Source organism: Bufo gargarizans, chromosome 4 (genome assembly GCF_014858855.1).
Source record: "Bufo gargarizans isolate SCDJY-AF-19 chromosome 4, ASM1485885v1, whole genome shotgun sequence".
Classification (NCBI taxonomy): Eukaryota; Metazoa; Chordata; class Amphibia; order Anura; family Bufonidae; genus Bufo; species Bufo gargarizans.
Genome location: NC_058083.1, coordinates 87,996,331 through 88,020,127, shown reverse-complemented (window position 1 = coordinate 88,020,127; position 23,797 = coordinate 87,996,331). Strand labels below are relative to the sequence as shown.

Below are 23,797 nucleotides of genomic sequence, written 5' to 3'. Positions count from 1 at the left end.
TTGCTCCTAATGTTTTTGAAAGTCACCAGCAGGCCATCAATCATAATTTTTCAAGGGTGTGTATGATGCCCTCCTTTATATGTAATAAAGGGTGTATTGGAGTGCCTGTTCCTTGTAATTTTTGGCAGCCCTTTCCCTTAGTGCATAGGGTTTATAAGTGTAAGAGTCCCACTACCTGAACAATTGTACCACAATTTAAATGAGGCCCTCCTTTATGTGATATACAGGTTGTATCGGAGTGCCTTTTCCTTGTAATTTTCGGTAGCACTTGCACTTTATATACAAGTAAATATACAGGAAAGAATGTTTTTTAACTATTTTTTCCTCTAAAATTGATTTGATCTTCAGTTTGGTGCATATTATTGTCAATCTGTAAAAGTGGCGCACTACTCGGACAACATCGTTCCCACCAGCGACCTCAGAGTCCAAGATTCATCCAGACATCCTCCCCATGCTGTTCCAGAACCATTTCAGTGGTGTTTCCATTAATTTCTGATCTTTTCCTATGAACCAGACACCCTCCCCTCTTCAGAGCAGGGGGTGCCTGGTTTAATGCTCGGGTTCTCCCATTGACTTCCATTGTGCTCGGGTGCTCGGTAGCTTCACGAGGTGTTTGAGCACCCGAGCACTTTGGTGCTTGACCAACACTAGTGACCATCCTTCTTCTTCCTCCCTCTGGATTTTGCCCTCCAGCATAGACATTAAAATGGCGCTGTATGCAGTTTTATACAATTCATCTTAAACATGTCATAAAAGCTTCAGATTTGTTTGTTGGACAAATTTTTGTGAAATTCATACCAAATCCAGTTAATGTAGAATTGATTTGCTTAACCCTTATCTGTGTCTTCCCATCTATATCAATCTTTCTATCTATATATCTATCTATCTACCTATCTGTCTGTCTGGCTGTCTATCTATTCTGGGCATCTGATAGAAGCCATCTGCTCCTATTATCTTATACATATTTATAGGTTTCTCTTATGACAAAAGTCAAGCATATGATTATGATATGTTTATTTCTATGTCATTTGTTATATTGTACTTTACTTTTCCATTTGGACATTTTGTAACCACTTCTTTCTGAACTACTCTATTATATTTTCTTTTGCAGCCTGAAAACATATCCTGCAGTAATGATTAGATCATTGAGGATACTAGTCTTGTTTCTTCTGCTTACAACCATCGGGTTCTTTTATGGAGTTACCCACAGGCAGAATATCGTCCCTTACATGGTTTTTATCTCAAAAGGAAGAATATTCAATGGATTTACCTCATTTATGCTACTGAATAAAGGGTTCAACCCCATACATGGTAGGACAAATTACAGAGAGGCAGCAAACGATAAAGAATCTAGTATCCAGGAAAATATGTTACTGGAGACCATGACTACACCTTCAAGCACTACAGAGATTAATGTTCTCAGGTCTCCAGCTGAAGTATTAAAAGAAGGTGATGCGATCATATTTTTAGAAACTTCAGATCGATTGAAACTCCCTTCATTAGTTTTATGTGCCGTAGAGTCAGCAGCTCGTGTGTATATAAACCAACCAGTGGCCTTCTTCTTGAAAGGATTAAATAATACCAACACTGAAGAAATGGTGAAGAGACATTTCTCAATGCTCTCACATCTGAGGAACATTTATTTCTTCCCCCTGATTTTAGAGGAAGTGTTTACTGACACACCATTTCACTCCTGGTACAAGAAGGTAAAGTGCAGCGAAATTCTATTTTTACTAGCAGTAAGGTCATAACTGTGAACAAATGTAAAGCCTTTTATGTAACTTGTGAAATCTTGCACATGCACCTAGGGTACTGCTGCTGGTGCACACGAGAGATTTCAGGGCCGGGCGTTTGAGCATTGAGTAAGTCTGGCCCTATCAATCTCACTGGGAGGCTAAGTTGCAACAGAGAGAGGTGGAGAGCAGTGCTCTGAGGAATTAGACCAACCTAAAAATAAGTTTTTTTGTTTTTTTTTGCTTCAGTAATAATGATTAAAGGGAAAAAGGGCTCCTTTTAGTCACCATGATCAACCTTCCCTGACAGTATGCCTGATTTATTAGGGATGATCAAGGTGACAGATGCTCATTCACTGACCTCGATCCATTGATGCACTGCGCAAAACTGTACAACACATGTTCTACCATTTGATCTAGCATTTTAAATCTAAGTGAAAGCACCTGAAACACTATTCCAAGCAATGTGTCAGGGCATCTCCCTTAGCTAGAGTAATTTTTTGTTAACGTTTTTAAAATCATATAAAATATGCAGGGTAGTGGACTAAAACATAATTGATTGCTAACGTAATAATAGGACTAAATTCGTTTATTTCTCAACACAATATCTCAATACAATTTAAAACTTTTTTTTAAGTTAGTGGTTAGTGGGGTTACCAGTAGTAATGAGTAAAGTTTTCAAAAATTCTATTCGGCTGCTTTGCCGAATTTTAACAAGAAATTTTATTTGTTACAAAGTACTTTGTCACAATCGCATTCCATTGTATGTAGTGGGCACAATGAAGGGGAATGACAATCGCTCCACGCCCCATCATTGTACCCCATCAGATTCTACATTCAACGCTGATCGTGGCCTCTGACGGTCACACTGAGGCCTTTCAGGGGTTAATCAGGGATTTAAAAAAGTACATACCCACCTCATCCATTTGATAGTGGAGTAGGCCGTGGCGGCCATCTTGATTGAAAAAAACGCTGCAAATTGTGTGCTCGCTGACATAATGACGTCACCACATCATCACACTGGGCAAACCTGCTTTCTTCAATCAAGATGGCCACAATGGCCTATCAAATGAATGAGGTGAGTATGTATTTTTTTTTTACCGCCATTTCAGGAAAAATGTATTTGTTACCACAAATTTTTCCTCAAATTCAGATCAAAATCCACTTAGAATAATTTGATTAGCTGAACACTAAAAAACAGCATATAGGTGATTACTTCACCAAAACACAAAATCTGTGAGTGATAACGTGCTATTAGGCATCAGGCCTCAATCATCTGTTAGTTTATTTCTGTCTCCACACGTTTGCAATTTTTTGGGGCGGTTGCTCAATTTAATTAAACCAGCATGTACATGATCAGTACACCAATACATAGGGTGGTGCACAAAATTATCTGTTAGTGATAACGATAGCAACTCTCTACACACTGCCAATTTTACATTGAATATATTGAAAACAGCATATAAGTGATTACTACTCCAATACACAAGTAGCGCACAACATTGTGAGGCCCAAAAATGTCAGGGATACGGAAGGGTTACAAATAAAAGACCCTGAGCCAGAATGTGAGTAGTAACAGCACCAGTTATCCAGCTAGTAGTAGAAGTAGAAGTAGTAGAAGTAGTAGTAGTAGTAGTAGTAGTAGTAGTAGTAGTAGTAACAGTAGTATTAGTAGTCTGCAGTTGTCCCTGCTGGCTTTGGAAAAGTGCAACATTATGATGATTGAGGAGAAAGAGGATGAGGTTGCAGATTGGATGGCTAATTCCTCCTTTCAGTCACAGCAGGATGAAGTGGAGGTGACTTCAGAGTCTGGCACCATGCTGTAGAGCCAGCAGGTCACAGCATTTCCTTGTGCCCCTCCTCCTTGCAACCCCAGAGAAGGCTTTCAGTGGGAGGCCTCTCAGTCTTCACTCCCCCTTCCTAGTGGGATGCGTTCCTTTTCCCTAAGAAGTGGCAAGAAAACCCCACCACACCCTATGGCAGATAATCAAGAGAGACTTGTGGGAGAGCAGTCAGTGTCTGTACTGCCCTGAGGAGGAAGTTGAGGAGAAAGCTCATGCAAAGCTATGTTGGTGGTGGTAGTAGTGGCACCCATAGCCATGGTATTGGCATTGGGGGCAGCGACGGTGGCAGTCAGGGCAAATGCAGGGGAGGGGGATAAAGAACCCACTATGATGTCCCACAGTCTAATAGAAATGAAAGGGAAGGTAAGGACGATTTTAAACTGGACAGAACCTGGGAGCAGGGTTGGGATGCTGAGAAGGGGACATAAGAGGAGGAGGGTGCTGGAGGCAGCAATAAAGAGCAGAGGTCACATACCTCCCAAAGAACAGCCAAGGCCATGTCTGCTTCAGGATTTGGAGATGCCATGACAATGTCGGTGGGTTAGGCCCAAAATGTGCCAAAACTAAGCTGAGCTCGGGACCCTCTAGCTCTGCGAGTATCTCCCATCTGGCAATTTTTATCCACACTGCCAGCAGACATAAGCATTAGTGATGGACAAACATCGTCCGGGACAATTTGCGAACGCGATCGCGCGAACACGATCAAATGTTTGCGAACCGCAAGTTCGTGGCCGCCCCCATTTACTTTAATGGCAGGCGAACCTGAAAAACCTTAAGGTCAAATTTGAAGCCACCAAATACTTACTAGAAGTGCGCAAATCGTCCCACAACGTAGAAAGTGACATAACAGAGGAGGATCAATGGCAAAAATTCCCCCCAAAAATATGTATTTTAATCAGGCTATTTTTATGCATCTTAAAGGGAAATTCTCAGAAATGTGCCCTGCTGGAGCCTACAAAAATTTAACGGGAATAAGGTCCTTAAAAATTAGGCATTTACCTGACAAAATAAATTGTGATTATTTGGCTCGAGGTACATTATGCGGACAATGGATACAAATTTTAATGTAAGCCACTGGCGTATAGGCCCCAAACATTAGTCATTCACCAGACATATTAGACGGTCATTGGATATCAATTTTAATGCAGGCCAGTGGACTATAGGCCCCAAAAATTATTCTTTCAACGTCCAGACAAGCACAATCGAAAATGTGGCTGGAGGTAATTTAGGCTGTCACCGTATAACAATTTTACTGTTGGCCAGTTAGATTACAGGCCCCAAAAATTATGCGATTACATACAATTGCAATTAACTATTAGACATAGGATTATACAGTGAGCGGGGCCTGTGTAGTAGAATAGTCACTGCACGGGCCCCGCTGTCATTATAAAAGCAGATGCCGGCCCCTAGCCCGTGTATTGAGGGTCATTCACTACACTACAGGGACACTTATGGAGGGGATCTGTGGATGACACATAGCATAAGATGCTATATATGTGTCATCCACAGATCCCCCCCCATAACTGTCATACACAGATCCCCCATAAGTGTCACCCACAGATCCCCCATAAGTGTCACCCACAGATCCCCCATAAGTGTCACCACAGATCCCCCATAAGTGTCACCCACAGATCCCCCATAACAGTGCGTCACCCACAGATCCCCCATAAGTGTCACTCACAGATCCCCCATAAGTGTCACCCACAGATCCCCCATAACAGTGCCATCCACAGATCCCCCATAACAGTGCCACCCACAGACCACAATTAGTTCAAAACCCACCAAAAGCACACCTTTTGGTTCAAAATTTTTTTTTTCTTATTTTCCTGCTCAAAAACCTAGGTGCGTCTTATGGGCCGGTGCGTCTTATAGGGCGAAAAATACGGTAACCCTTACAGTTCTGCAATGTGTTGGATAACACTGACAGCATTATGTCAGTGTTATTCAACACATTCCAGAACTGTAAGTTTTACATAGCATAATAAATCAGTATAATGCTATGTGACCCCAGTCAGCGCTTGCAGGTCAGGCCGGGACCGGCCCTTTGAGGGTGACCAAACTGCTGATGCGGCCCCCGATGAATTTGAGTTTGACACCCCTGCCCTAGAGGGTGACAGAGTGACAAATAACCCAAATGTGGCCTGGAGGGATTGCGAGAAGACAGAACAGTCAGGGACAGAGTACTGTAGGACTCTTGGTAGATGGGCCAGGACAAAGGAGGATGAGAGTTTACAGAGCCTGAAGGACATAGTACAGGAGGCTAAAAGAGGATGTACAGGTGAAACGCGAAAAATTTGAATATCGTGCAAAAGTCTATTTATTTCAGTAATGCAAATTAAAAGGAATTGCATTAATGCAGCTTAAAATTAGAATTTTGTAAAAAGTTTCAATATTCTAGGCTCAAAGTGTCACACTCTAGTCAGCTAATTAATCCATATCCCATGAGCAAAGGGTACCTCAAAATTGTGACTTTGGGGATTCATAAGCTATAAGCCATAATCATCCAAATTATAACAAATAAAGGCTTGAAATATCTCGCTTTGCATGTAATGAGTCTATCTCATATGTTAGTTGCACCTTTTAAGTTGCATTACTGAAATAAATTTACTTTGCACGATATTCAAATTTTTCGAGTTTCCCCTGTAGTCTCCTTTGAGTCAAGACTAAGAACTGTCCGGACTGCAGAGAGTCAAGACTAAGAACTGTCCGGACTGCAGACCAAGGGATAACGTGATGATGTGAGGAGGTCACGTTGCTCCCTCCCCCTCCCTGCGCCCTGCCTCCGTGAACTCCGTGCTCCATATATGCTGACACACAGTGTATTACCTGGCCCGGAGCCTATTTGATCGGGGGGCTAAGGATACTAGAAGAGCGTTCATTCTCCGACCCTAACAGCTTCTCCTGCTTGTACTCTGCCTCTCCTGCAGTGGTGATTTGCCTCCTCTCACTCCCTAGTGTGTCTGCTTCAGGGGTCAACGTTTGTCCCTCCCCCTGCCTGGATCTCATATGGTCTTTGGTCTCTCTTGCCGCTTCTCTGTGGGTGGTCGGCCCATGTCAGCCAGCCGAGGCTGTTAGAAGATTTGTGTACCTGTGGTGTTGGGTTTCCTCCTACTGCTGCCTTCTGAGTTATTGTGGTGAGGAGTGATCATCCCTCCCTTCTTCTAGCTTTGGACCAATGAAAAGGCTTTGTCACAGCTTAGCAACATCCCTAGCAACCAATAGAAAAGTTGCCTGCCCCTATACAAGTTGCACGTATTGCAAAAAAAATTGTGCATCATTAATTGCCAAAAATTTGCAAGCGCGAATATATTGGAGCACTTGACTCTATTTGCTTATAAAGCTATTCTAATGTTCTGCGGTATCCAGTCTCAGGAAACTTATACTAGCTTGAAAAATGGAGCATACATTGCTGATTTTCGCAATCAAGAATATAATCTCGAATTCGTGAATATATGATAAATATTTTACAAAATATTCGCGAAATATCACAAATTCTAATATTGCCCCTGCCGCTCATCACTATTAATGACGTAAATGTTTGACTGCGTCTTTAGTTGGAAATGATCCAGAAAATCGCTTTATTAACCTCTGCTTTCTTTAATTAAGTTTAAAAAACTTGATACACTCTATGCCTGAGTTGTTTTTTTCTCTATGGATATCCATTACTTCTAATTTGGAGTCCACCGCTCATCCGGCATTGGGGTATTTGCCCCAACACCTTCTGCTCACATATTCTACATGTGGCCACGTAAACCTCTTCTTTGGTGTGTTGGACAGATCTAAATTCCTCTCAATGAATGAGGGGAATAGAGAAATAGGAGAGAAAAGGGGCGCACAATAGGGTAGTATGTATATACAGATACAATGATAATATCATAGGAATTGTGAAGGCTCACCTTTTTTGGTTGTGCAAAATTTAGGCACAACTCTATTGAAGGCTTTAAAGTGATGAGACTTATCTTCCGGAACTGCAGCCGCGTGCTTTTTGATGGGATGTCCAGGAAAAATGGCAATAAGAGAGAAATTCTGCTTTGGCGCAAGTCCACAAATGGAAACAGTCTCACAAGTATGATAGTTCTTTAATGGAAGAACTTGTTAGACTGTTTCCATTTGTGGACTTGCGCCAAAGCAGAATTTCTCTCTTATTGCCACATAAACCACCTCTGGCAGCTTTATAAACTGCCACACCGCCGAGTAGGTGATTTTCCCCCCAACAGTCCTCACTGACTGACTGCTAAAGCCACTGCCTCTGTGAACCCCTGTACCACTACTTCCCGGGCAGGTAGGCTGCTGCAAAGCAGGTGGTCTACCCCGGATATGTTTGGCTTCCGACATGCAACTGCTGCCATCCTGCTGACACCCAGCCATGCTACCACGCAGCTGGCTCAGCCGCTGCCTCACAGGCAAGCTGCCGCCCTCTTCTCCTGACGATGATGAAGCCCCTTCTGCACCCGGCTCCCAAGTGAGATCAGCTTTATCATCATCAAGTAGTGTCTACACGTCACTGATGTCTTCCTCAATGGTCTCTGGGTCAGGAGCCTGACCGCTCGCAACACAAGTTCCTGCGCCACTCTCCTCATCACTACTTGCCCGCCTAGCAGAGGAAGTGGCGGATGTCTCCTCCAGATCTTGGCTGGGCAGTAGCTGCTGACTGTCTTCTAGCAGCTCGTCCTCGCTGTATACTTCTGTGGCTGAAGGAACAGCAAAGGACGGAGGCAGGTTGAGGACAGGTGAGGGCACAGGGCCTGCTCCCGGGCCATGTCAACTAAGGGTTGTGTCTGACGAACCCACCGACTGTGTCTGATATCACTTGAGATAACATGGATGACCAAGTTAACCAATCAAGAACTGCTGGGTTGCTGGCCAAGACACGACCGCTAGATGACACCGGGAGCTCAGGCCTCTCGCTGCAACTCCTGTTGCCATGCTCCCTTACTCTGCTGCGACCTCTGCTTGCGCCCAAAACATTCAGGCCTCTGCCACTCCTCTGTGCATGGCCTGGCACTTCTCTGCCTGACATAGCTGAACTACACAAATTAGGCTACAGGCACACGACTGTGACGCAAACCGTGGATCCGCAAAAAAAGGAAGCTACCCGTGTGCCTTCCGCAATTTGCGGAACAGGCGGCCCATTGTAGACATGCCTATTCTTGTCCACAAAATGGACAAGTATAGGACATGCTATATTTTTTTTGTGGGGCCTCGGAATGGAGCAATGGACTCAGACAGCACACGGAGTGCTGTTGGCATCTTTTCCGGCCACATTGAAGTGAATGGGTCCACACCCGAGCCGCAAAAACTGCGGCTCGGATGCAGACCCGAAAAATGGTCGTGTGCATGAGGCCTTAAACGGAAATTAAAGCACCCCTAAAAGCGACGAATATCATTTTGTTTTTCTGTACTAAAATAGTCCACTAAACGCTTTCACCACAATGAACTGAAGAAATGCACTGAGAATATATTTTTCTTGTTGTACTGAAATACGATCCTATATGCTTTAACCAGAAAAGAGTGGTGTGTTTATATTTTTTTAGTAGTACTGAAATACTGTATGCCCCTATACGCTTTGACCAGAAAAAACTTAGAGTGAAGTGCGTATATATATATTTCTTGAAGTACTGAAAAACGCCCCTATACACTTTCACCAGAAATACGGTAACTGCAGAAGTGAAATGCGTATATATTTTTCTTGTTGTACTGAAGAACGCCCCTATACGCTTTCAACAGAAATAAATGCAGTGCGTATATATTTATATATTTTTTTACTTTAATACGCCCCTATACACTTTAAACAGAAATAACTGCAGAAGTAAAATGCGTGAAGCCACTAAAGGCTTTTCAACATAACACTTGCAGCCCAATAACAAAAAGCTGGAATGACAGAGCTGTCTAAGGACTATTTGTATCCCCAAATAATCGTTCCCTGCACTTGTAAATCACTTTCCTATCAATGTCCCTAGCTAACATCTCTCCCTGCACTAAGATGCTGTGAAATGATTCCTATCCTTTCCCTGCACTAATAAAAAAAAATTCTGTCTATTTTTTCCACAATCGTTTTTCCAATTGCTGTCTTTAGTGCCTTCACACGTCTGTCCCTGCAATCTAAACACTGGAAAATGGCAGAATCTTGAATGGCTGCCGTATTTATAGGGCTATGACATCAATCAATCTGGTTGATCCCGCCTTCCCAGACTTCCTTGCCCCATGTCCTCAGTCCAGCCGCCATTTTAGGAAAATTGGGATTAGTTACCTCGAAGTGCGAGGAAATTAGAATTTTTCCTGAAATTTGGTTCGAATTCCACTTCATCAGCTTCGATTCGCTCATATCTAATCTTCATCTCTCCTGTCATTTTTGTAATTAATTTTCAGTGTAAAATGGAATGCTCACCATTTTCAGGTATAAAACAAGCCACCAAAACATCCAATCTGTAATGAATCCGATTCATTTAGAATCTATTTACTCATCTGTAGTGCATACCTAGGGGGGAATTTATCATGAGGGGAATATATGAAGTCAGTTTTTCTTGAGTCTGAGTTATTGTACTTTTGTGCCACATTTATCAAATGTCACTTGTTTTGATATATTTGGCTTGTCCTTAAACCTAACACTTTTGTCTAGAAAAGCTACTCCAGTTTTTCTACACCTTCCTCCTGCAGTGAGATTGCGACTTTTAAAAACATGTTGCAATTAAAAATCTGGAGAGAAACTCCTTAACATAGCTAACCACACCAACTTTTCCACCTATATATTACAAAACTGGAGTGAGTGGTGTAAAAATGCAAAAAAAGTCACAACATTTTGCACAACTGAGTGTAAAAAAAAAAAAAGTTTGCTTAAGCAAGTGTATAAAAGTTTTTCAGGCCAGAATTCTGGAGTAAAGCTATGATAACTCAGAGCCCTAATGTCTATTTGTATATACTGTTACTTCTTAATGTCTCTGTATGGGAAACTCTATGGCAAAATTGTAAAACAAAAGAAACTTAAGAAAAAATATAAATGTTCAACAGGCACCTGAAAAAAGGAAATGGTCCATTCCAAAGAAAGTTTACATTGTCAATGTATGACTAGCTAAAGTGATAAATAAGACTTTATTTCTAGAGATCACTGAGTCCATATGCATTATAATCCTTTAGCAATTTATAAAGAAAAGCAAATATGCAAAATAAATACCAGATCAAAGAAGAAGAAAGAATGTGTTGAATAGCAGTGGGGCTGCTGTCAAAAGATTTAAAGAACATGGACAACGAAGACGAAAAGAATACAAGTAGGAGCAACTTAATTTGATCAACAATATTTGAAAGACAGATGAATTGTATAGCTAAAAGAACATAATCAGAAAAATCTAAAAATAAACAACTTCCTATTTAAATGTATGTATTAAAAAAGAAAATCCATTCACATTCACAAGTACATCATATTCTACTATAATGTTTTAACACAGTGGGTGTGAAACTACTGTGTCAACCAACAGATTTGACTTTCGGCAACTCCTAAGGGCGTTATTCTGCAGGCCCCTGGTTATCACCCTTTAACCCCTGTACATGGATCTGGATTTCTCTGCAGAGGAACTACCAGACCGCTACCTCCTGGAGTGGTCTCTGTATGATTGACAGCTGACCCATGGGAGAAAGAGACACCAATGCAAGGCGCAGAGGAATCAGGCAAAATTATATGCAGAGACAGGTTGAGGTCAGGGCATGCCTCGGAGGATCAATAGAGAGATCAGGGACAGGTCAGGTCAGGCAGCTGAGGGTCACAATCCAGGAAACAGGCAGACAATGGAACAACACACCTTCACAGGATACTAGCAAACTAGAGAACCTACTGCTCAGGCACTTTCCCACAGGGGAAGGTTTAAGTGCTCAAGAGCTGCCATTCATTAGCTGGTGAAAATTATAGTGTGAACATGCTGGCCCTTTAAGAATCAGAGGAAGCAGAGGAATAGGTGGCAGGAAGCAGGCAGTGGTCTGTGAGAAGAGGAACAGGCATGCCAAAAAGGAGAAGGGAAAGACCAGCCGGTCCATACCACCAGAGCAGAGGTGCTGGTTAGCAGCGTGGTAGCGTGGTCACCATAACATAATGTTTGCTGTTATTTCTTTCATTTTGGGACTCATGAATTGGTCTATATCCTCCAGTGTTTCCCAAATAGGGCTTCTTTGAAATCTTGTCTGGGATTCCCTGAAACACATCAGCAGCAAGGTACTGTCACTTTTACATTAGGGATAGCACAATGATGCTTGCCTACTCCAAGATTATTGTAGTGAACATATCTCAGCCAGAATATAGTGCGGTAGAAGAATTATATAATGCATTGCTCTTGGCTTTTTATTAGGGAGGATCAAGTAGAACATATGCCCAGGGCTGTTCTACAAATTTGTTATTCCTCTGCCCCTTTATCAAAGCGTGTCTACACATATCATCATGTTTTTTGTACCATTCTTCTCTAATGTTCTCTTTCCCCATCTTCTCCATTTTGCCCAGACAATGTCTCCTGACAACTGCAGAATTTTGCTGCCTAGACAACAAGGCATCTCAACCCTATATATTAACATAAAAAAAATTCAAACCACAGACCAGAATACGGAATACATTCAGACCCCCAGATCGGGTTCCTAAATTATTTCAGACTTCAGACCATAAACCATTTCTGACACCAGGATACATAACAACACAAATAAATTCAGACTCCACACCAGAACCCTAAATTATTTCATAGCTAAGACCAGACTCGTAAATGATTTCATAGCTAAGGCTAGACTCCTAAATTAAAGGGATTGTGCAGAGGTTTTATATTGATGCCCTATCCGCATGATAGGTCATTAATATCTGATTGGCGGTGGTCTGACACCCGATACCCTTGCGGACTAGCTGTATGAAAAGGAGGTTGTGCTCCATGCAAGCGCTGCTTCCTCTCCATTACACTATGCTTTGTCTCGCTTGCAGCGGCAGCGTAGTATAATTACAAGTAATCACTTCCGAGATGTGCAATGAAGAGGAAGTAGTGCATACACGGAGCGGCGCCTCCTCTTCAAACAGCTGATAGGCAGGGGTCCGACACCTGTGGATAGGTCTTCAATACAAACAGGCTTTAACCACTTCAGCCCCTCTAGCTTAAATCCTCTTAATGACCAGACCACTTTTTGCAATTCTGCACTGCACTACTTTCACGGTTTATTGCTCGGTCATACAACTTACCACCCAAATGAATTTTACCTTCTTTTCTTCTCACTAAGAGAGCTTTCATTTGGTAGTATTTCATTGCTGCTGACATTTTAACTTTTTTTGATATTAATCAAAATTTACTGAATTTTTTGCAAAAAAATTACATTTTTCACTTTCTGTTGTAAAATGTTTCAAATAAAACTCAATTTCTATATAAATTTTTCTCTAAATTTATTGTTCTACATGTCTTTGATTTAAAAAAAAATGCAATAAGTGTATATTCATTGGTTTGGGTAAAAGTTATAGCGTTTACAAACTATGGTGCAAACAAATTAATTTACGCACTTTGACTTTCTGAGCACCTGTCATGTTTTCTGAGGTTCTACAATGCCCAGACAGTAGAAACACCCCACAAATGACCCCCATTTTGGAAAGTAGACACCCTAAGGTATTCGCTAATGGGCATGGCGAGTTCATAGAAGTTATTTTTTTTTTGGCACAAATTTTTTTTTTTACTCATATTCCACTAACTTGTGCCCCTCACGGAATACCTTGGGGTGTCTTCTTTCCAAAATGGGGTCACATGTGGGGTATTTATACTGCCCTGGCATTTTAGGGGCCCTAAAGCGTGAGAAGAAGTCTGGAATCCAAATGTCTAAAAATGCCCTCCTAAAAGGCATTCATTGGAATTTGGGCCCCTTTGTTCACCTAGGCTGCAAAAAAGTGTCACACATGTGGTATCGCCATACTCAGGAGAAGTAAGGCAATGTGTTTTGGGGTGTATTTTTACATATACCCATACTGTGCGTGAGAAATATCTCTGTAAATGACAACTTTAAAAAAAAAATTATACAAAGTTGTCAATTTACTGAGATATTTCTCTCACCCAGCATTGGTATATGTAAAAATACACCCCACAACACATTGCTCTACTTCTTCTGAGTACGGCAATACCACATGTGTGACACTTTTTTGCAGCCAAGATGCGCAAAGGGGCCCAAATTCCAATGAGTACCTTTAGGATTTCACAGGGCATTTTTACGCATTTCGATTCCATGAGGGGTATGGCGAGTCCATGGAAGATTTTATTTTTTGTCACGAGTTAGTGGAATATGAGACTTTGTAAGAAAAAACAACAACAAAAAAAAAACAATTTCCGCTAACGTGTGCCCAAAAAAAATAATCTTCTATGAACTCGCCATGCCCTCAAAAGTGATCTTTATATCGCCGCAATGATTTTACGGTGTTTTTGCAGTGATCAGAAAAAAAAAAAATTGTCACTGCGGTGGGGCGGACTGAACGCAAGTGTGCGCACAAGATCAGGCCTGATCGGGTGAACATTGCGTTTTTTGTAGAGCCTATAGAACATGTCCTATTCTTGTCCGCGGATAAAAACACATATGGACGTCTGAATGGAGCCTTACAGGGGGGTGATCAATGACAGGGGGGTGATCAGGGAGTCTATATGGGGTGATCAGGGGTTAATAAGGGGTTAATAAGTGACAGGGGGGGTGTAGTGTAGTGTGGTGATTAGTGCTACTTAGAGCTGCCTGTGTCCTCTGGTGGTCGATCCAAGCAAAAGGGACCACCAGAGGACCAGGTAGCAGGTATATTAGACGCTGTTAACAAAACAGCATCTAATATCCATTTTTAGGGTTAAAAAAAAAACGCATCTACAGCCTGCCAGCGAATGATCGCTGCTGGCAGGTTGTAGATTAACTTGTCAAGCGCGCACGTTCACGCGAAATACCAACTCTCGCAGGACGACGCGCTGACGTGTCAATGAGGAATAACCCGGCCGCCCGGCAGTCGGGAGAAAATTAATGAAGACACTAGATCAAACCCCTGAACAAATATAAACCTCAATCCACCTAATCCAGGCATGTACAAACTGCGGCCCTCCAGCTGTTGCAAAACTACAACTCCCAGCATGCCCTAATAGCTGTAAGCTATCCAGGCATGCTGGGAGTTGTAGTTTTGCAACAGCTGGAGGGCCGCAGTTTGGACATGCCTGACCTAATCTATTACAGTCCCCAGAATCAGATTTCCTGAATAAATACAGCTCCATGACCTGATTCTTTAAAGGGGTTGTCCCATGAATAATATGCTACAGTTTTCAAACCAGCACCTGGATCTGAATCCTTTTGTAATTGCATGTAATTGCAAATTTAGTATAGCTACTGAGTTATTCAATAAAATGTTTCTGTATAGCACCACGTGCTGTTTGGTTGTTTTCTCATTTCTTTGTGTAACACCCCAGAGTTGTGTTACTATTAGTGTTGAGCGCGAATTGTTCTATATATTCGCGAATTCGAATATTCTTTTATTTTTTTTATTATTATTATATTTTTTTCTTTCCCACTTCTCTAAAGTTGTTCTTACCTGTCCTTTGGATTCCTGGCTTCCTGGCTGCTCCAGTCAGTGGCGTTTTCAACTTACTGCTATATTCCATATTAGCTAAATTACAATCTAATCTATATGTGTATTTTACGAAATTTCGCAATAGTCGAAATTGCGATGCGAGTAATATAACACAAAATAATTGCATGAAGATTTCAACTTAGCACTGCTATATTCCATATTAGGCTAGAATATGGAATATAGCAGTACTAAGTTGAAATCTTCATGCGATTATTTCGTGTTATATTACTCGCATCGCAATTTCGGCTTTTGCAAATGTTCTTAATATTGCTCTAACTTCGTCTTTTAGAATATTACGAATATTCTAAAAGACGAAGTTAGAGCAATATTACGAAATTTCGTAAAATACACATAGATTGTATTTAAGCTAATATACTGCTATAGTAATATTTTTTCATCGTGTACATATTTTACAAAACTTAAGTTCAGAAGAGGCAAAAAAAAAATTAGAGGAAAAAAAAGGGATTATAGCACTATATTAGCTAAATTACAATCTATATGTGTATTTTACGAAATTTTGTAATATTGCTCTAACTTCTTCTTTTAGAATATTCGTAATATTCTAAGAGACGAAGTTATAGCAATATCACGAAATTTCGTAAAATACACATATTTGCCTAGCCATAGTCAATTAGCTTAGGAACGTTGCCTTATACTATCAAGATAAATAATCGCAATACGCGAAAAAAATAAATCGCATATTATTCGCGATAATTGGAATAATTACGAATATTCGATTTCGACGAATATAACACGAATATTCATTTGAATATTTGCGAAATATCGCGAAATCGAATATGGCACCTCCCGCTCATCACTAGTTACTATATGCCTCTACCCCGCTACTATCTTCTAAGAGTTTTATAATGTCATCTGATATGATTTTGCTCATGTCTTTCACAAATGTGCATATAAACCATGTTAAATGTAATTGTTTATGTAATTTGCCTGTTTACCAGAAGGTGGCACCAACACATTGGCAAGTAAAGTCCCAGTTTAGTGAATCTAGGCTGGAATGGATTATTAAAGCTTAGCTCCTCCTCTGTGAGAGAAGTGGGCTGTTCCCATATCCTGCAGCATGGTTGGAGAAGGAAGTTAGCGTCAGTGTAGCCTCCCACCTGCTAGGGGAAGGCTGTGTGATAGTGTTCAGGCGTCCCCCTGCATAGGGAAGACAACAAGGACCTTGTCTCGGCTGAGACTTGGCCACATACCCAGTCCGAGCATCTTCAGCTCTGCTGCATGAACAAAGCAGAAAACTACAGACAACCTCCAGAGTTCCAGGAAGAAAGCATCCCCTGAGAATCCATCTGATAGATAAGTCCAGAAACCTTGGAGAAGCTATTCCCTCCTCAGCTAGTCTGTCCCCCACACAGCAGAGGTAAAATTTAAAGCAAAAGTATTCATTCCCGCCAATCATTGCCAAAATCTGCTGGGACCAAGAGACCAAAGCTGTATACTGCTTGGATGAAAGTTATTTCAAGTAAAGAACTTCATCTAAAGGTCTGGACATCATTTCTTCTGCAAAATTCCTTCTATTACTCCTACTATCACTACACTCAAATGTATTGCAAGTGAGCCAGGAGTCCAGCTGTACCCAGGTAGGAGACACCGTGACACAATTATCACCACCCTGCAGAGACATTATAGGCCATTACACCACTCTGGCATTCCTAATCTGGGACGGGCGTTATAACACCTTGTAAAGGCCCTGGGATAGTACCCTGCGCACGCTGCAATGGCGTCACAACAAATACAGAACAACCCGTATCCTGGCCATTGCATTTGTCTTGCTCACTGAGATGCTCAGTGATGCTCATGCTCAGCAGTGATGTTCATGCTCAGTTTCATCCTTCAACTGCCTCCTGAGTTGTGATAGGGAGAGAACAACAACAGAATAGACACACTTCCCTGAGCTGCAGAAGAAAATACACTCCCCTTGAGCTGCCAGCTAGATATAAACCTAGCAGAGCAATGAATGGGGAGATCTCTGGATCCATGTGAGGTACAGGGCTGGTTCTAGCTTTGTTAGAAATAGATTGTCATGTAGTATATGATGTCTGATTTTAAATTTTTACATTAGTCATGGGATAGCCCCTTTAAATACAAACCCATTAGACTCGTAAAAGTCACATAAATACAACTAGTCGCACTCTGGATCCTTGCAACTTTGTCCTCTAGCTTCAGGACCTGCACCGATATAGTCATGTGACCTTACTTGTGCAGATCTTTTTACAGTAACAGGTCCTGTACACATTTGTGCCTTCAGGGATCACTGCATATCCCATTTTTTCACCGTTTTGTCATGATTTCTGCAAAATGCAGCATGCCGGCAACATTTCAGGTCTTATAAGGTTTGTGCGACTCTTCAATTTTGCAAAGGAGAGAAAGTTAGCTTTTTTCCTCTTTACTTCTTTCTTACTGTTTTACTTAATTTCTATCTCCAAGAAAAAATAAAAAAATTACTAAGCTTTTGTTGATGAAAAATGCATGAAACACGCCTTTCAGTTTCAAGAGTAAACTAGATCATCTACATAATGCTTAGATAGGGTAGCCAGGGTTTCTATGAACTTAGCTTCCCTGTGCTACAGATATTTTTTGACCTATCCTTAGGATAATTCTTCGGTTTTAGATCGGTGGGGGTCTGATACCAAGCATCTATCCATCCACCTATCAGTTGTTTCAGGAAAGCTGCTGTGCCAGAAACTAACAGTGTAAAGAGTGGAAGCAGAATGATCCATACACTGTGTAGTTTCCGATGCCGTCATGCAGAAGCTCAGCTTCTAGTCACTTGAACTGAAGTTGAGCTGCAGTACCCTAGAACAGCCACTAAGCAGTGTATGGAGCTGCCTGCCTCCAACTCTGTACACTGTATAGTGTCCGGATTCACAGTAAAAGGTGATCGGCGGGGGTGACCCTCACTGATCTGATATTTATGATCTATCCCATCTGGAAGATAGGTCATTGATATCTAAAGCCTGGATATACCCCTTTAAGTTAAGAAGCCTTTGGCGATTCAGCATTGACAAGAAATTCCAAACCGGCAAGGATTCCCTTTTATTATCTCTCTTATGTGTCCAGTTTAGCTTGTGGGTGGAGGAATTGTACAGTAAGCATGCAGCCTTTCATGTATATTTATGTTTTACTGATGCACTTTCATATGTGATATGCAACAATCATAATAAAGCTAATATACAGTACATAAAATGAAAACCTGTTTTATAACGGTATATTGACTCCAAATGTTCTCCATTTTGCTTTCAGATAAATCCACAACAGGAGAAGCACTGGCTCCATGTCAGTGCTGATGCCTGCAGGTTAGCTCTAGTCTGGAAACATGGTGGAATATACATGGATACAGATATTATCTCATTACGAACCCTTCCCAGTCTGGACTTTCTAGCTGCACAATCTTCTGGATACTCTAGCAATGGTATTTTTAGGTTTTCTTCTCATCATAATTTCACCCAGAAATGTATGGAGGACTTTGTTCAGAATTATAATAGCAAAATATGGGGATATCAAGGACCACGTCTCTTTACTCACATTTTAAAAAAGTTCTGTGATTTACCAAACTTTAATAGCACTGAAGATGTCATGTGCGGAAATATTACTTTCTTCAATCCCAAGCGCTTTTACCCCATCCCCTACCCATCGTGGAGACAGTATTACCAGGTTTGGAACAAATTGCCAACTTTTAATGACTCCTATGCTTTACATCTATGGAACTTTATGAATGATAAAAATATAAAAATGGTACCAGGTAGTAACATGTTAGCAGAACATCTTTACAAAGGGTACTGTCCTTCCACATATGGAGCAGTACTCAGGAATGTGAGCACTTACCACTGAATGCTGCCCACTCTTTGACTATCTATATTGGTTGTTTGTAACCATTATCCAATTAATTTTGCACATAAATCCTGGTGATCCAGGTGATCATTGTGTAATTCTGTAACAAAATTTGACAGATTGTTACTGCTTTGGGAATTATGGTGTTTAGGCCAAGCACCATATTTGTGAAGACCCCATTCTTCCATTATGTGCAGTAAGTGAAGAAAAGTTTCACCTTTTGTGACAAGGTTTTCATAACTGAAATAACCAGGTTCACCTTGGTCTAAATTGGTAGTTCATTTAAGCTTCTGTGACTAGTGACTGAACAAGTGTGCAATATGTTATGGAAGAAGGTGGTTCACCACCAACTATGCTCTAATGCTCTAATATTAGTAAATCACACTATATATAAGCTACTACGAACTCTTGGCACCATTATACTGGCCCAGTGAGAGAGTGCAAAAGAGAGAGGTGAAAATATTAGGCTACACCAAAAACTTCCCATAAAGCATGAGCAGGAGAATTTTTTTCTGAAGGCACTTCTGTGATATTTGTTAAAGGGAAGCTTTCACCAGGAAATTCACTGATAAACCAGGCACTATGCTTTGTAGGGCTCACTCAGCTGAATGTAATGATACAGTACCTTTTACTTAGAGATATGTTGCTTCATTCTGGAGCATGTTATGAGCAGTTATGTGCACCAAGGGTGGACCCAATCCATTCTGTGCACCCTGGCTCTTCCTGCTTCTTCTGCCAGCCCTTTAATACTGTGGCCTTTTTGATTGACACGGCAAGGTTCTTGCATAGTCATGTCACCAGGCCCTGTCAATCATGGATAGCGAGGAGTTGGCAGATGTACGCAGTTGAAACAAGGGTGCAAAGAGTTATTTGTGCCAATCCTCAATGCACTTAACTGCTCATTTGCATATGGATTAACAACACTTTTTCTCCAGCGTAAAGTAATGGATCAGTAAGTGAAAGATATTATCACGTTCAGCTGAACCAGTCCTACTTGGCATTGTACCTAGTTTAACAGTGAATTTTCTGGTGAAAAATTTACGGTGCCATTTATGGTGGGAAGTCAAGGGGATTGTCGGAGAAAATTAATAATCTTGGACAAGACAAAACAATCTAATTGATACTCATGGTAGGAACAACCGTGAGCTGGATTTTGATACTTGGAAACAACTGAATGTGTATAATGCTCTGGTTACTGGTTGCCTGGGTTAATGTCTGACCTCATCAGCCAGCGACCAAATTACACACAAATGTGATATTCATTACTTGTGTATTCAAGCAATTGATAAAGACTGCGGGCGCCAAACGTATCCGCAAAAAATTGCTATGTATGCTACATGCTTTATAAAATAATATGCTATTGGAGTTCTATTGATTTCTGTCCTTCCTGAAGCACCACGCTACTGGTGGTGGGTATAAGGTCATTTTTTATTTTAGGCTATTAGAGGCTTATCTAAGAATTATCTCACACAAAACCCCTTTAAATGCACGCTGCGAAATCCCTGGAGGTGAATCATCCAGAGCCAGCAAAAGAGCTATGGGCTAAGAGAAGACATATTTTCCAGAATTACATCAAACACAAATCTAAGCAATTAAAAACAGTAATCAACTTGCCAGCAATCTGCAATAAAGGCCCATCTGGGTGCTACTAGTGTAAGATGTGTCACTGCACAGTCTGCCGCCCTCCATTCAGCGCTGTCAGCGGAATACTGACACACCTCCGACTGAACCTCTGTGGCAATTCATTCATAAACTTCTAGTAGAAATAATAGAGGAACGGCACAACGTAAAGTCATAAGAATTGGTGCTCCAGAATTGCTATTGCATGGGAAATATAAGTAGTTACAGAACTAAAACTCCCATGTAGGAGAGGCGATAGGTCATTTTTAAGTGTAAACAGGTACTGTAGGTCACATTTACACAACAGAGAAAAAAATGGCCGTTGAAAACAGACACACTGTCAATTTTTGCAACAGTGTGTACATTAATTTTCTGGTCGTGTATCCATTTCTAATCGGGGCCATAAATATACAGGGTATGGGTTTGCTAAAAATAAAAGTCAAAATTTAATGGCCTATTTAAAAAGTAGTTAACAACTGATGCAAAATGGTGGCTGCAAAATGGCCATTAAAATTGGATGTAGTTCATTGGCCTTTTTTTTCCCTCACAATATATTATTGGCCCCCATAGTGCCCCTAGTATATACTGTATAATGTCTGCCATATTGCATCCCAGTATGGATAATGACCCCCTTTATGTCCCCAGTATTATAAAATGCCCCCTTTGTGCCCCCAGTATTATAAAATGCCTCCTTTAGTGCAGTCAAAAACAAAAATACTGACCTCAACCACTGGCACGCACTGGAACATTCGCTCTTCACTGCTACAGGCAGTGGGACCTGCTCTCCCAGAGTGCTCGTGTGACTTCCTCACACAGGCCCTGCTGTTTCCAGTGAAGAGTGAGTGTCCCCACACATACAAGTGGATAACATATAATTTTTTTATTTTAACCCCTGAAAGGCCGCAGTGTACCCATTTTTTAATTAAAAATGATCCAATGAACTAAATGAGGATCTGTCTAGCCATGAAACTATCCCAAAATTGGATATGTCCTATTTTTTCAGGGCTGCTATTCACTAGCCATTAAAAAATGGCCAAGTGAATAGCCCAATTCAATAGGTTCTAAAAAAGGCTGTGTGATAGCCGTTAAAAAAACGGAAATAAAATTGCAAAACTTTCAGCTACACTCTTAAAGAGGACCTTTCACCGATTATGACAATGTGAACTAAGAATACAGACATGAAGAGCGGCGCCCGGGGATCTCACTGCACTTACTATTATCCCCAGGCGCCGCTCCGTTCTCCCGCTATGCCCTCCGGTATCTTCGCTCACTAAGTTATAGTAGGCGGAGATTTCAGTCACTAAGTTATGGTAGGCGAGAGTCTGCCCTTGTTCTGCCGTAGCGCTGGCCAATCGCATTGCAGAGCTCACAGCCTGGGAGAAAATAACCTCCCAGGCTGTGAACTCTGCGCTGCAATTGGCCAGCGATACAGCAGAACAAGGGCAGACTTCGCCTACCATAACTTTGTGACCGAAGATACCGGAGGGCATAGCGGGAGAACGGAGCGGCTCCCAGGGATAATAGTAAGTGCAGTGAGATCCCCAGGCACTGCTCTACATGTCTGTATACTTAGTTCACATTGTCATAATCGGTGAAAGGTCCTCTTTAAGATGCCTTTATACAAGGAAGATTTCTGCAACTGAAAATCAGTTCTTTAAGGGTTAGGCTACACCGCCACAGAGACAGGTCTCCATACAGCACTAAAACAAAGTGTTTGAACAAATCGACTTTGGATCTATGATCCGAAGTTCGATTCGCTCAACATTACCCATGACCTCAGTGGTCACATGTGCTAGAATGGCATGTCACTGCTAATGACAGCTGAGGCCATTGATTGGTCATGTGACCAAACTCTAAGGAATGGAAGCGTCCAGGAAGGAGGCGGTGGCACTGGAATGGTCGGACCACAGACAGATGAACTGTTGTTACTGGTCATAGGTATCCATTAATTTGAGCTGTCGGCTCTTTGTCTGGACAACCTCATTAACACTTAGATTGTGAGCCCCATTGGGGGCAGCTTGATGCTAATGTCTGTAAATATGCAGAATATGTCAGCGCTATATAAGTGCACAAAATAAATTAATTAATAAATGAACTGCTTTTATAGTCAGAAAGTTTATATTTTTAAGTAAACCTAGAGAAGGACTTCAGTAGTTTCAGACACAACCCTACTACAAGCTTCCAGCAGCCCTAAAGGGGTATTCTGGTTTCAGCAAATAAAGGTTATTCACTGTACAGTGAAAATGTTACATTTTTCCAATATACTTTTCTATACTATATTTCTATTCTTGCAGCTTTCGAAATCTTTTCTTGCTGTCATTCAGCAGGAACCATCATTGTTTACTTCTAAAAAAGTATATGAGAAAATGGTCTAACTTTTCATCTTACAGTGAATAACACTTATTTAATTTATTTTAAGAGCAGTTAAAGGGGTTGTCCGACCAACTACAACCCAAATGGTGGTAAGTAGTGGGTTGCTACTATTTTCATGCTGGATGTTGTCCTACTTCAGGCATTGTTACACAGGAAAACTTGTCAATCAACTTGCACACAAAAATGGTAGATGCCAGTCGCAAAGCAAGTTGGATCATTCCAGTCAGTGCTCGGATCTGCTTTTGAAGCTGAAGTGATACTTACCTCGCTGATGTCCTGTCATTCCTGCCCCGAGGCTTTCTGGATCCCAGGTGTTCTCTTCTTCCTGGCCTCCCTCGATAGACAGGACATCCCTACTCAACCACTCAAAATGCCATCAGTTTGCGTCCGGATTGCCGGATCCAGCAGGCAGTATCGGCAATGGAACTTCCTGCCGGAATACTCTGCTGCAAGTGTGAAAGTACCCTAATTGTTAATCTTGCACATTCTTATGTGATGTGTGTAAGTATAAAATGAACCACTCTTTTGGCACAGTTTTAGCAGCAGGATTAAGAGAACGCACTTTTTTTTATTTATTTTTATTGGAAAATATGGTTTGTTTAATGACCATGATTTCTCCTGAAAACATTTAAATCATGTTTTCATGTTTAACATAAATTTTAAAAATATATACATACGCTTGCATACTTGATTCGGCTGAGTGTGCATGAGTTTACAATAGGGAGAGGGGAGTAAGCTACTGCCGGACAACTCTGACATTTATCTTCCATGAGAACAAAAGATCAGATATGTTG

The 23,797-nt window shown here is 41.3% G+C and overlaps 1 protein-coding gene across 1 annotated transcript; it reads left to right on the top strand.

Moving 5' to 3' along the window:
• Positions 1-1,382: 1,382 nt before the first annotated feature.
• LOC122935234 (alpha-1,4-N-acetylglucosaminyltransferase-like) lies at positions 1,383-19,010 on the top strand. The gene is made up of 2 exons (XM_044290997.1): positions 1,383-1,706; positions 18,423-19,010. The coding sequence occupies exons 1-2, from the start codon at positions 1,383-1,385 to the stop codon at positions 19,008-19,010; spliced, it is 912 nt and encodes a 303-aa protein (XP_044146932.1).
• The last annotated feature ends 4,787 nt before the right edge of the window (positions 19,011-23,797 follow it).